Raw genomic sequence first — 13,678 nt, 5'->3', positions numbered from 1 at the left:
TTTTTTTTGTTTGTGTGTTCGTTGTCGGTTTTGGTTTTTTCAGTCAGATTCTCAAAGCACTTCATACACTGAATCCAGCAATTGCTTCCAAAGAAAACTCCAAGTAAACAGATATAAAACACAACTAGGGAAAACTATTTGTAAAAAAAAAAAAAAAACAAAACCACAATTTATTTGGTGCAGTGTTTACATATAAGATAATTGCATTTCAGTACCAAAAGAGAAAACAAGACTAGTGGAGTCATTTCATTCAACAAAGATTTATCCTTCTTAACAAAGTGACTTGATATGGCTTTTTGATCCTCTACCATGATTACAAATTATTTTCAAAATCCTAGTTCAGGTGGCACTTGGATATGAATTACATTTTGCTACAAACATCCAGGCAGATACATAAAGCAGAGCTCTAAGGAATCAGAAACCAAATTTAGCAAATGAGGTAGTTCATCTCGTCCTGCAGAAACGCAGCTCTGTTTCCTTGTAGAAAACATCCAGTCTGTGTGTGTGTGTGTCTCTGTGTGTGTGTCTCTGTGTGTGTGTGTGTGCAGTACAGCCTGGCTGAAAATGTTTGCCCTTCACCTTTCACAGCAGGGAGAGGTCAAGAGTCACCCTCGATGTGCTCAGCCAGGGAGCTCAGCACTGACTGCGCTCACTGCTTCCTGCTGCAGCTCCAGAGCATCCCTGTCCCGGGCATCCCTGTCCAAATCCCACATCCACAGCAGCAGCAGGCCTCGCCCATTTTGGGTTCAGAGCAGCTTAAGGCAGAACAGCACTTTTTGTAAGGACTGAGGCAGCCAGACTGCAACAATCTGACTTTTGATGACGGCTGTGTTGAGATCCTGAGGATTTTTAACTACCTGAATAGACAGTATTTTCTTTTTTTCTGTACCTGTACTGTAGTGCATGAAAAATTCCCTTCATATATACCCCTCACCCTCTACTCTCCTGAGACCCCACCTGGAATACTGCATCCAGCTCGGGGATCTCCAACATGGACCTGTTGGAGCGAGTCCAGAGGAGGCCACAAAGGTGTTCCAAGGGCTGGAGCACCTCTGCTGTGGAGGCAGGCTGATAGAGCTGGGGTTGTTCAGCCTGGAGAAGGTTCAGGGGAGACCTTAGCGCCCTTTCCAGTCCCTAATGAGCCTACAAGAGAGCTGGAAAGGGACTTTGGACAAGGACATGTAGTGAGAGGACAAGGGGTAGTGACATCAGACTGAAAGAAGGCACATTTAAATTAGATTTTAGGAAGAAATTCTTCCCTGTGAGGGTGGTGAGGCACTGGAACAGGTTGCCCAGGGAAGTTGAGGATGCTCCAGCCCTGGAAGTGTTTAATGCCAGGTTGGATAGGGATCTGAGCAACCTGGGATATTGGAAGGTGTCCCTGCCCATGGCAGCGAGGTTGGAACTGGATGATCCTTAAGATCCCTTCCAACCCAAACCATTCTATGATTCTATACTAAAAAAACATTCATTTCTTTTTAAATTGCCAACCAGCAGCTCGGAAATTCAACATTCACATTACTTAACATTTAATTTAAAAACTACTAAACCAACTGTCTCGGCATCCCGCTAACGAAATCTGAAATTAAATTGTGATTTAAATTGTCATTAGAAGCCTGATTATCAAGCGAAAGTTACTCAACAAAGGAGAGGCATTTCTGCAAGCATTTGACAGAATGACTCTGCCAGGCACCACAAGGAGAAGAAAGGTGCTCATTGTAATAATCCTTCACTGATTAAGATCAGTCACTGTAGCCAGCACAGAACCAAGTGTGCAATCCTTCATGTTACTTTTAAAAAGAAAAATCAAAGAGGAAAAATGAAATCAACTGCAAAGTGAATAAATATCCCAGGCCCCCATGGCTTCATATATTCTTGTCCTCAGGAACATCGATTAGCAAAGAGAGAGTTGTCATCTGTTTGCCTGTTTAAAAGACAAAACAAAACAGAAAACAATGGTTCAAGTTCTGTCTTAACAATTGCTCAGATGCTTCCCAACAGAACAGCTAAGTTATCATGCAAATCACATGTATTTATTAACTTCTTTTAAGTAAAACCACATTTCAGGATGTGAGGCCTTTACATTTATGAAAAAACTCAGACTATTCTACCTGCATGTTTTTATAAATCCAGTCTGTAAACACAGTCATATTTCCATACACCCCAGGTTTGTTGGGAGTGGCACAGCCAGTGCCCCAGCTGGTGTCTCCAACCAGCCACCACACGGAGTGGTGGTAAGTCACCAGAGGACCTCCACTGTCACCCTGCACGGGACACAAACACCTTGTTAGTGACACAGCCACCAGGAAAGACACGACCCATTCCACTCCAGGAAGACAGGTCTGGTTTCAAAAAAAATCTACCCACCATTTAGGGAGTCACTAAAAAAAATATGATGGTGATTTTGGTATTAAATGATGTCTGCTTCCAATAGGGATGAAAATAATTTGCCCAGAGCCCCCTAAGTAAGATTGGCATTATTGACTTTCTTGTTCACAAGCACAACACTGTGATTAATAATATAATAATGATAATAACGCTGTGATTATGAGGAGCATTTGATCACTTTCAAGTACCAGGTAACAAACCATCCTTGAAGCATTAAAAAGGAGCCTCATCCTCTTTGGGAATTCAGTGAGAACTCAGCACTGGCAGCCATTCAGATGATGAAACAAAAGCTCTCCTCTTTAAAAGGATACACCACCAAAGGAACAAGAAGCCCAACCAGATGTTATGCAAATGTTTCATTTTTGGGGGGCATGTGATTTATTTGAAATAGAGAAATGGAGAAATGGAGAAATGGATAAATAGATAATTTTAAAAGCCTACTAGCAAGGCCTCAAAAGTAATCAGATCATTATTAGCTATTATTTAGGAATAATTACCTGACAGGAATCAATTCCCCCTGCTAGGTCCCCAGCACAGATCATTGTAGGCAGAATCATGCCATTGTAGATATAAACAGCATTACACCTCGAACGTTCTATCAAGGGCACCGCCACGTAATTCAAGTTATTGGATGTTTTACCTGGAATTGAAATATGCACAAACACACAAAATTAGGATAAGCATCACATTACCTTGCTGTTACAAAAAAATCCCAGCAGCCAAGAAGAAAAAACCTCCTAGAAGCAGCTGGATGGAAGTTTAAGATGTAAGAAGTCTACAAGAGGTCAAGAGGACCTCCCCCAGTACCTTTTTCATACCAAAAAAAAACCCCTTTCCTTTCCTTTTCCCATTCTTGCAAATTTACTTGCATTGTGCTGTTTCAGCCTGAGGTGGTGGAAAGGAGCAGCTCCTGCCCTTTCCCACATCCACAGGACACTCTTGGCACACAGCAACCCTTGCTGCAGAAGAGGTGGCCCTGCCAGCAGGGGCACAGAATTATTTCCTGGGTGGGCATTTCTTGCCCCCAGTACTGATTTGAGGGTCCTTTTCAGTCTGCTGAGTGCAACACATCACAACTTGCTTTGAGACAGAATGCCCTGGGTAAATATTGGATGCTGTAAAACAGGTGAAAAAATAGTGTATCAACAGATCTAATTCAAACTGCCCCATCAGCCCATGCAGCAGTTATTTGTAGGCTGAAGAGGACTAGTTTATGTTAAAGATCAAAAAATTCCAGAAGCACTCTTTACCTCCTTGGTACTCTGCTCCCCATCCTGATATCCAGCACTGCTGGTTAGGCTGGAACATCATTCCTGGATTAGGCAGACAAACTGGCCTCACAGTTTCTGGAAAACAAACAGAATAACAGATGTTCAGACGGAATTCAGAATAAATTTGAACAGCCACCGCTTACACACCATGCATTTCCTCTGTACTTCACATTCCTTGCAGGCAGCAGCAGAAAGTTTACCAGCTGCCCTTTCCCTGAGGGATACCTGATCTTCCCCTCAAATCTACCTGATCTTCACCTCAGTGAGGAACAAGCAGTTAAAAGTTCTAGCTTAATTCATGAGGTTAAATAGAACAATTAACACCAGCTCTTCTGAGCAGTAGAAGATGAAGGAAAAATTCTGAAAACTACAGCTCTGCATTCTCTTTGCAAAACTCTGCTGAAAATAATCACAAGACAAGCAGGATTCAGTACTGATATATACAAGAAGTGTGAAGCACAAAAACCTGGAAAACAGAGAACCTCCCTGCTCTCAGCAGCAGAAAATCCCTTTCAGATTACTCCTGGTAGCTTTAAGCTGATGCACTGAAACACAAAGGGCCTATACACAAAAAGCACTTCGAGTTGAAGTAATGGCTTGTGCTCTATTTTGTACCCATTGCTTACAAACAACTTACATCTGTTTTTGTGGAAGGAACTTCTTGTAATGTTTAGTTTTCTGAGGGTTTTTTTGACCATCATTTGACCTGACTTGATTTGGGATTTAATCAGCTGCTCCAGCACTGCACCTGTAGTTGTCTGCACATACAGCAGTGGCGAAACTGAAGAACCATACAGCATTCTGGGGTAAAAGTACATTATTGAGATGAGCCTAAACCCCCTCTCCATGTAATAGATTTAAATAAATCCTGCTTAGGAAATCAGAGGCTGTGCCCTTCCGTCTCTAGGGTCATTTTGTGCTCTTCCCATAAGTACCTACAAGGATTTCTTGATGAAATTCAGAAGTTTTAAAAGATGTGCTCATTGCCACTGGATTTTTCCCTTAAGAAGAGCAGAATACCTACCAGTAAAACTCAGTGGTGTCTCCAGCTTCATAAGGGCAACATCATTGTCTTTAGAGTCTGTGTCATAATCTGGGTGGGAAATTATCTGTTGCACTCTGTATCCACTTCTAAAGAGCATCTCATCCTGATTCAGAATCCCAGCATAAACCCTCCAGCTGTATGGGTCAGAAAATCGCCTACAGAACAAAGAAAAGGTCTGAAGGTTTTCTTCTATGGTGACAAGACATGGATTAGGACCTTCAAAAAATTGTCTTCAGGAGCTGTAGTCAAATGTTTGTGTGACCAAAAATGCACGTGCATAGAATAAGACACAAATTCCCAGACATGTAACTTGAGGAAAGCTTGGCTTTAACTTCAAAAATATATATAAAAAAAAATCTTTGCAATGGGTTAACTATCACTGTCCATCCCCTTAATCACTCAGCACAACAAATTAAGTCTGAGACTGCAACACTGAAGTCTTTTGATTTCCGTGGCTGAGGGATCAGGCAGGTATTTCTGAGGTCTCACATGTCAGCGGTATCAGCAGAAGCCAGAATTAGTAAAAACATGATCTAGTAGAAGAATTTCACTATCTTGAAAATGCCAGGGTCTTTTTGGCTGGTTTTGGGTTTTGGTGAGGGTTTTTTTAATGTTAAGCATGCTTGCTAGATGCAATTTAAGCAGCCTCTTGTGCTCCAGCACAATTTACAAAAGCTTAATAGAAAACTTGCCACAAGTGCTAAAACTCCCTCTGTGAGAAGTGCCAAGGCAGTAGTGGCTGCAAATTATCCCACCTCCAAAAAAAACCCCAAATCAGACTGAAAACTAGCTTTGTGCCAGCTGCAGCTTGGTTGCCATTCCCAAAGCTTTTGCACACTACAGAGCTCAAATCCAGACAACAACAGAGGGATAAGATCTCCAGGTAGAAATCAACACTTGCATTCCTTTCTCAAGGTTAAGGGCAAATATTCTTCCTTGCCTTAGCCTGTAATCCAGCCAACCAACCTTTAAAAATGTTTTTGCTTTGTGGGCTTTCCCTCCAACAGATGCAAATTTTAAGCACCTTTTAAACAAATTCTGCCCTTTACACAAGGCACCACAGCACCCTCAACTCTCCTTCATAGGTTAAAAATGTACAAAGCACCAGCTATTTTTCCTGATGGCTACACAAAGTGCTCCTTGGATAGATAGAAATCTATATTTAGTACTGAATTGGACTTTGCTGCCCTGTGGCAGGAAGATATGGAGAAATAAATGGCACAGGCATCTTTAAATTGATCATATCTACGGGAGTGTGATATTTGAGAATTTGGGAGAGGGAGTTTCCTTTGGCTTTTCTCACAGTGTAATTCAACATCTTCATGAAATTGTACTGGCTGGCATTAAATTTGTTGCCTTGAGTTTACGTCTTAAAGTGGGTGGATATTTGTGCTCAACACCACCAATTTCATTTTGCAAATAAGACAAAAAATAAAATAAAAGTTCCTGTAGAAAGCAGACAGATGAGCTGCAGCCAGCCTCCTATTAATCTTCCCTTAATACTTCAAACCCACACTGCTACAGAGACAAAATACTGTGCCCAGCACCTGCATGCCAGGCAGGGGGGAGGAATTCAATTTTAAAGGGGAAAGCTGGGAGAATTGAATAAATTTATGCATTTCAGCTTGAAGAAAGGCAAATAACCATGGAGAGCAGAACTCACCCTTCCACACAGTGTGCTGCTGTCACAATCCAGTGGTGGGTGATGATGGAGCCCCCGCAGACGTGGGTGCCCTGCACGTGCAGGCAGAGCTGCCATGGCCACTGCCCCAGCACGGCCCCACTGCCACCCACGATCCTGTTCATGATGCTCACACTCTTACTGGACAGGCCACACTCTGGAAGGTCAGTGACACACAGGGGTTAATTAAAGAGTGAGCTGGGAGATGGATTCTGCACCTCAGGCTTCCCCGGCAGAGGGGAGCACGTGTCTGACCTGTTGGGCACACCCCAGCTCCAACCCCTGCCCTGACACCAAATCCCAGGTCTGCCACTGCCCAGGCCCCATTAAATTGCAAACACCATCTGGCAGCTGCTGCCCTTGGTTCACCGTGAACTCTTTACACCTTTCAGGAATCTCTGGCAATTCAGACACCTCTGTGCTGTGCAACAAAGCAGCCAATGGCCAGGAGACTCTTCAGGACAGCCATTACCATCAGGAGGGCACTGCCCACCCAGTTACTGAATCTTGGAGAGCCACGAACATCCCAACACAGCTGCTGGGTGAGGGATATGGAGCTTCACCACAAGTCATTTAAAGGAACCAGTGGAGCAAAGACAAAACCAACTGGGGATCCAACGTCCTCCTTGTCTCCTGTCCCACCCTGCCCCTTAAACTGCACTATTTGAAACTTGGGAACCAGAGTTAAACCATTTGCCCATGCAAAGGCAGCAATTAATGCCACAGGTCCAAAAGGATTCCCCAGACAGAGCATTTCAAAGCGTGAACAAGCAGAAGTTTGAAAAAGCCAGTGAGTTACCAATGCAGCGCAGAGAAACCACGTTTCCTGAGGAACAGGAATCACTGCAGGAGAAATAAAAAAACCAAACAGGATCTTAGGCACTCAGTGAAGGAACTGATGAGCAAAGTCCACTCTCCAGCTGCTTCCTACCCTTTCCAGCTACGTGCCCTGCCTTCAGCCTCATCTTCCTGCGGAGGGTTCCCTCCTTTCTTCACTCTCTCCAGCTACCCTACCAGCAACCATCTGGCCTCCACCATGCCTTGCATTCACCAAAAGTGTCCTATGGGAAGCTGAAGACACCAGTACAAAAGGTTCGTAAGCCTACTGAGAAGCAAGATGAAGAACAGCATGAGAGAAAGTTGAGCTGATTTAGGAAGTCGTTGTAGAAGAACCTAAACAAGGGAGCTGCAGGAAGTTTGCAGGCCCAGCAGTCTACAGGTTTTGAAACTGGACACTTCAGAGTTGTTTAATGAGAATAAAAATGATACTCTCCCCAGTGAAAGATCCGTTTTTGCATGCTGTTTGTACATGTGACTGAAAAAAAGGCTGTGCCAGCTGCTGTGAATGTGTTGCAGCTCGTAGCTGTTGTCACCATACACAAACTCCTGCTGATGGTCAGAGAGCCTTAGAAAATTACCTTGGATATGGCAACCTTCCAGAAAGCACAGAGGATGGGACATTTTTCCTTTTAGAAGAGGAGAGGGAGGATGGAAAATTGACAGAAGAAAGAAGAACAGTTGCTGCAATCAGATTAAAAACAAAAGTCTCTTTCCTTTCAACAACCCCCACTGAAAGACATGCTTGCATTGTGCTGCAGGCAGAAGCTACAGCTCTTACAGCCTCTGAAGAGACCCTGATGGAAGGAGAGAGGCTTGTATTAAACAAAGATACCTGCTGTACAGCTTTTTGTACAAGTCTATATTCCCAGCACTCGTGTTCAGCTTCATGTAGCTCTTAAAGCTGACTTCAGGTGGTACCCCACGACTGTAGAAATACGTATCTCTGCAAAACAGAAAGTCCACTGTGAAGCCCAACAGTGGTTTCAGTTTTCAAACAAATGATAACAATAAGCTGTGCCAAACTACAGCTTCTGACATGACAACATTAGAAATATTTATTTTTGTTTTTAAGCAAACACGGAACCCTGGTGGTGCAGCTCAGCCAGAGTCTCAGATTCTTTAAACATTTGTCAAGTTCCACTTCCCACCAGTCACTAGGTTAAAATAATATTTTTAGCTGATGAGTATGCACCTCGTGTAACAGGGCAAGATGAAGAGATACCTTTGCCAGCACATTTTCACAGCACGGGAAAGTCTCAGACACATTAAAAATGGCAAGAAGGGAACTTTAACCTTTCTGTGTCTGAGCAAAGGCTGACAGAAGTTGGACTTACACACTGTAGCCCATGTCTTTGCATGCAATCTTCCCATAGCTGTCATTCCAGTCATCTTGGCAAACAGGATGCCAGGATTTGCTGACAGGTGAATAAACTTCCAGGATAAAATTTGGTCCAAAAAGTCTAACTGCCAGAAAAGGAAGAAAGGGAAAAAGAAAAAAAAAAGGAAATCAAGAACACCACACACTATTGCTGCTTTCTCTACTTGGAAGTAGTTACCCATAATATCCACCTCATGCATGAACTGATGTTAACTTGATGCTGCCTTCTACTCAAATTCTGCATGAATATCCAGTAGACAGAAATATGGCAATGACTTACTTCTTTTCATGTAAGGCAACTTAAAAGAACTACCAGCTTTAAAATGCAAGTGTACAAGATAGGGTTCATCATTTCATTTCAGCTTTTATGCTCAAAATTCTATTTTATATTCTACCACTGAGAAAGGTTGCAATAGTCAAAATTTTCTTATCTTTTCTCTGTTCTACCATATATTTCTTATAATGTCACATACTGTGTATAAATAAAATATGATCTATTGAAAAATACTTTTTATTATCTCTTAATAAATTTCCTTAGAGAAGCACTTGTAGAGCAAGTATGTAACCAGGATCAATTAGCTCTGATGTTCCACGTCCCATTATGTATATACTTGCACAAGAATTTAATAAAAAATAGTTCAAGCAAAAGAGTGGATTGAAACAAGCTTCTCCAAGAACCCATTATTCAACCAAATGGAGTGGAACAGCTCCAGAGCACAGGCCAGCAAATGCTGACCCTGCAGGAGAATGTGCTGAATCAAAGTTTACAGAGAGGGAATAAGAGCACAGCTGGAGTTTTCCAGTGTGGCACTGGCACAACACAAGATGCCAAACCTCTGCAATGGACAAGTCAATGATGTTTCCACCTTCTACCTTCAGCTCTGCACTAAAGCCTCCCTTGGCATCTTTTCAGTACAAAGCAATGATCAGGCCAGGCTTTCTTACACAAATGAGTTATGAAGTAGTTGAAGAACTAAGGGCAGAACGAGGAATACAAGATACATGGAAAAAGACAAGCCTGACTGAAGACCACCAGGTTTATGTTAGCACCTGAAGCTTACTGAGAAGTCAACAGTGCCTGTTCCTTCCAGAGACAATGCTAGATGCAGTTCTGCACAAACCCCACTCAAACTAAAAGGTAATATTTAAAAAACTGACTCAAAGTCAAGGCAGCTCAAACCCCTGAGCCAGGCATTTTATTTCAACTTTTCTAACAGGCTGGAAACAAACTGAATATCTCTATACACCCTTCAAAGTACTCTCACATCCTAAACCATTTCAAAGATATACTTGAAGCTAAACCAGCCTTGTTTAACAGCCTTAGGCAAGCTGTGGACAAGGCAATTTGCTCCCAAGCTCTTGCAGTTGATGCAGGTTTTGTCCCCCAGCCCTGGGCTGCTGTCACTCACCACAGCGGGTCTCGTCCTCCCCGTTGGGGCAGTCGCTCACTCCATCACACCACTGGGAGGGGGGCATGCACACCCCTGAAGAGCCACACTCAATCAGGGAGCTGAGACAGTGGTTCTCTACTGCAGGGAGAGAGAAACACAGCCACGAGGCTGCACATCAGCTCCAGGTGCCCAGCTCACAAGAGGTTTCCCACTTTGATGGAGCAAAACTTGGGAAGCGGCTCTTAAACCCGGGGGTGGGAGGGAACCCAGCCTGCCACAACAGAAGATTTATTGCTCTGTCCTTTGCATCGCTTGTCAGATCAAGGCACTGATGCAGCTGGTTGGATTTTGGCCACTGGCCTCCCCTGAATAATCAGGCACCATTAAGTTGTCAGAAAGGTCAACTTTTCACTGGCAAAGCGTTAACGCTTAGAAAAGGAGGAAGGGAGTGAGTGCCTCAATTATATACTTTTGCTATCACTTAAAACAAGATTACACTCACCCTGGTTAAATCAAAATGAGTCAGAAAAACATCTCCAAGAACACAAAATGTCATCCTAATAGTTCTAAATGAACTCCCTTAAAATCACAGAATAGTTTGGAAGGAGTCTTTAAACATCATTTTAGTCCAGCCCCAATGCAATGAGTGGGGACATCTTCCATTAGAACTCTCTTCCTCTTTTCCTGAGCAGAACAGAAAGGAGAGGCTCCCTAAAACAGCAATTTGGGTTTTAGTTTCCTGCTTTTTCAGAAAAGCAGCTTCCATTGAAAGGGAAATTAAGACAGCACAAGGCAAACTTCACCTGAGCTGAACAGAATTGGTCCAGCCCTGCTTCAGAGCTCAGTCACCCCAGCTGGGGATGATTTCCAAGGCAAACATCCATAGTACAACTTACAGGGCTGAGACAGGCTGGGCTCACACAACATCTACACATTTTCAAAGCAAAAGCCCCCCAGAAACAAATAAATGGATGTAAATGACTTCTGCTCCAACAGAGATCCCATTTTACTAAAACAAAATACTTCTTGACCATTTATACTATTGCAGTTAAGGTACACACTCTTACTGCAATCCCCTCCCTTCGCTTGAAATTAAGTGAAGCTCAAATTTGGAAAGTAACAGCGGCGTTAAAAAGAAAGAACATAAAAAAACCTCAACCCACAAACAAAACTGATCCATTAAGAAGCAACATTAGTTCACCTCTTAGGAGAAAAGGAACAAAGACTTTCCTGTCCTTAATTCAGCATAAAACATAAGGATGGATATTTCTGACTTAAAAAGCTTACAACATCTTTTCTTTCAAAACAAAAAAAGAAAAAAAAGAGAGAAGAAAAAAAAAATAACTTACCAAAATACCAGATGAAGAAAGCAGCAATTGCACAACAAATGACTATTAATATAGATAATAAAATTATTATGGTTTTCTTTAGACCTGAAATGAAAGCAAGGGAGAAAAGAGAAATTAGGTTTACCAGTAAGGCAATTTCCACTCACCAGCACTATTTATTTGACATTACAATCAGACATTTTCAGCCAGACTTTTCTCCATTCCACCATCATTCCTCCGAAACACCCCTGTTCCCATCCTAGCCAGCTGCTCCTTCTTCATCCACAGGAAAGTGGCTCCTTCAATGCACAAGTTGGAAGGGAAGGTCCCTTTCCTTTGTAATCTTACTTCAACAGATCTCACATCCAAAATCAGAAGAAATGCCCCCAAAACTTACTGGCTGCACACGTTCTCCTGGATGGGTGTGCTACTGGCCTGGTGGACTGGTGGGTGGCAACCCTTGGGACGTAGCTTGGCACTGAGGGAGCGTTTGTGGAGAAGAACTGTGGGTATGGATTAGCACCTGCTGCCTGCCTGGCGGCATAGATGGGCTCTGGCTGAAAGCCCCGATTCTCGTAGTATGGCGGTGGACCCTGAGGGATGACGTGGGGAGGAAACAAACAGGAGAAAGTGAAAAACAAGGCTGCAATCAGGACAAAATTTCAGAACCTTACTCTGTGAAATACACCCCGCACACAGAACACTTACTAGTGACTCCAGCTTACACAGAGATTCACAGAACATGCCTAAAACCTCACGTTTTGAGTAATAGAAATAACGCAGAGTGAGGCTGGAAAACCTCTGGCAAGATCAGTTTCCTGATCCATAGCAACCCAGCCTAAGAAGGATTCTTGAGCCCAGCCTTCCTAAGCTGTTTGCACACACGCTTGCCCTGGAACGTCTGACAGGGTAGAAATAAACAGCAGGGACAGCTGTGGGCAGCACCATCACAGAAAGAAATGCTGACAAGTAACAGCCTTTGTCCAGCTCCAGGACAAATGCTTACTGCCCCATTTCGTGCTGTGACAGCACCAAGTACACCTAAGCAATTTCTGACACATGCTGGCCTGCAACAGGTTGTGGAATATTTATCCTGGAAGAGCTTTAAGAACTAGTTAGAAGTCGTGCTAACCTATCCCACCAAAATAAGCTTAAATAAATCAAAAGCATATGCTCAAAAGCATAAATCTCCCCTAAAAGTATCTGAGCACTTGAAATGTTGGTTAATTCAAGCCTCTTACACCTGCCTCACAGCATCTTTTTCCCAAAAAGGAAACACAACAAGTATTCCATGTTTTAAGACTTGTTACTCAGGACATCACTCAATGGGCTGTTACATGTAAAGAACTAAAAACGCATTAAAAGAAAAAAAAACAGAGAGGAATATTGTGAATATTTTGTTTACTTACTACAGTTGAGGTCATTTTTCCTTTGTCAACAGTACAGAAACAATTCAAGTGTTAGGGAGTAAAGTGTGAACCTATACAAACAAACAAAAAAGAAAAGGAAACAATCACAACTGGAGGCTTTGTCCACCTTTCTTGTCAGTTTTTCCTTTGGAAAAAGGCCAAATTTGCAGAGGGGGGAAATAAAACAAATGAAAAAACTCCTGAACCAAGCGGAAGTATTTGAAGAGAGGGTACAAATCAAGGTGCAGCATGAAATCAGATCTCAGCAGCCTCTCAATACAAGGATTATACAGTGGCAGCTATTCATTAGCACGAGGGCAGCACAAACTGAGAAGGTCAAGTCAGTGCTCACTCTCGCTGACAGAACGAGAGTCAAAGAATATCCTGGCAGTGACCCACACGGTGTCAGTACCAAATTCAGGTCCTCCTGCCTCTCTCAACACTTGCTCATGTATCTTTATGCCACAGAAACCAGAACATGAGCAAAGCATCAGGAAATACAAACTCAACCAATTCATGGGAACACCACAACTTGCAGCCCCCACAGGCCACATTTTTTTTCACTCTTACCTGCTCCAAACAGTTGTTTTCTTGGCTGAGTGTTGCAGCCACTGCACCAAAAACAGGGAGAGAATCACGGCAGGGGAACCTTGCCACAACAATAGGGAAGTTTTGCAAACAGGGTAGAAGAGAGGAGCTGCATCCAATGTCTCAAGCATCCAGCAGTTTATTTTGAAGTTAAACATTAACGTTGAGCAAAACCATCGATTGCCACAGACACAAGAAATACAAAATGTTTGCTGGTGCAGATCCAAAATAGGCAGTTATACACCTCCACAAGCCATCATTCTAATAAATACTGCTAGCTACTGAATCCTCTCATGTTACTCTACAAGAAAAAAAAGCCTAGAAAGTGCCTCAGTCAAGCACTGAGAAATACCTTTCCC

General features: G+C 42.9%; 1 protein-coding gene across 1 annotated transcript in view; it reads right to left on the bottom strand.

Moving 5' to 3' along the window:
• Positions 1 to 114: 114 nt before the first annotated feature.
• Positions 115 to 13,678, bottom strand: part of TMPRSS2 (transmembrane protease, serine 2) — a 14,107-nt gene continuing 543 nt past the window's right edge. Inside the window, exons 2-14 of the mRNA XM_008630591.2 lie at positions 12,732 to 12,802; positions 11,720 to 11,915; positions 11,344 to 11,427; positions 10,013 to 10,132; positions 8,560 to 8,689; positions 8,058 to 8,168; positions 7,185 to 7,228; positions 6,368 to 6,542; positions 4,684 to 4,859; positions 3,639 to 3,734; positions 2,886 to 3,028; positions 2,112 to 2,264; positions 115 to 1,924 (exon numbers count right to left, since the gene is read on the bottom strand). Of these exons, the coding sequence (XP_008628813.2) occupies positions 1,913 to 1,924; positions 2,112 to 2,264; positions 2,886 to 3,028; positions 3,639 to 3,734; positions 4,684 to 4,859; positions 6,368 to 6,542; positions 7,185 to 7,228; positions 8,058 to 8,168; positions 8,560 to 8,689; positions 10,013 to 10,132; positions 11,344 to 11,427; positions 11,720 to 11,915; positions 12,732 to 12,746 (1,455 nt within the window). The 5' untranslated portion in view covers positions 12,747 to 12,802 and the 3' untranslated portion in view covers positions 115 to 1,912. The remainder of the gene's footprint in view (positions 1,925 to 2,111; positions 2,265 to 2,885; positions 3,029 to 3,638; positions 3,735 to 4,683; positions 4,860 to 6,367; positions 6,543 to 7,184; positions 7,229 to 8,057; positions 8,169 to 8,559; positions 8,690 to 10,012; positions 10,133 to 11,343; positions 11,428 to 11,719; positions 11,916 to 12,731; positions 12,803 to 13,678) is intronic.

This window comes from Corvus brachyrhynchos, unplaced genomic scaffold (genome assembly GCF_000691975.1).
Source record: "Corvus brachyrhynchos isolate BGI_N302 unplaced genomic scaffold, ASM69197v1 scaffold413, whole genome shotgun sequence".
Lineage (NCBI taxonomy): Eukaryota > Metazoa > Chordata > Aves > Passeriformes > Corvidae > Corvus > Corvus brachyrhynchos.
The sequence above is the reverse complement of the archived record's forward strand: the minus strand, read 5'-3'. Positions and strand labels throughout refer to the sequence as shown.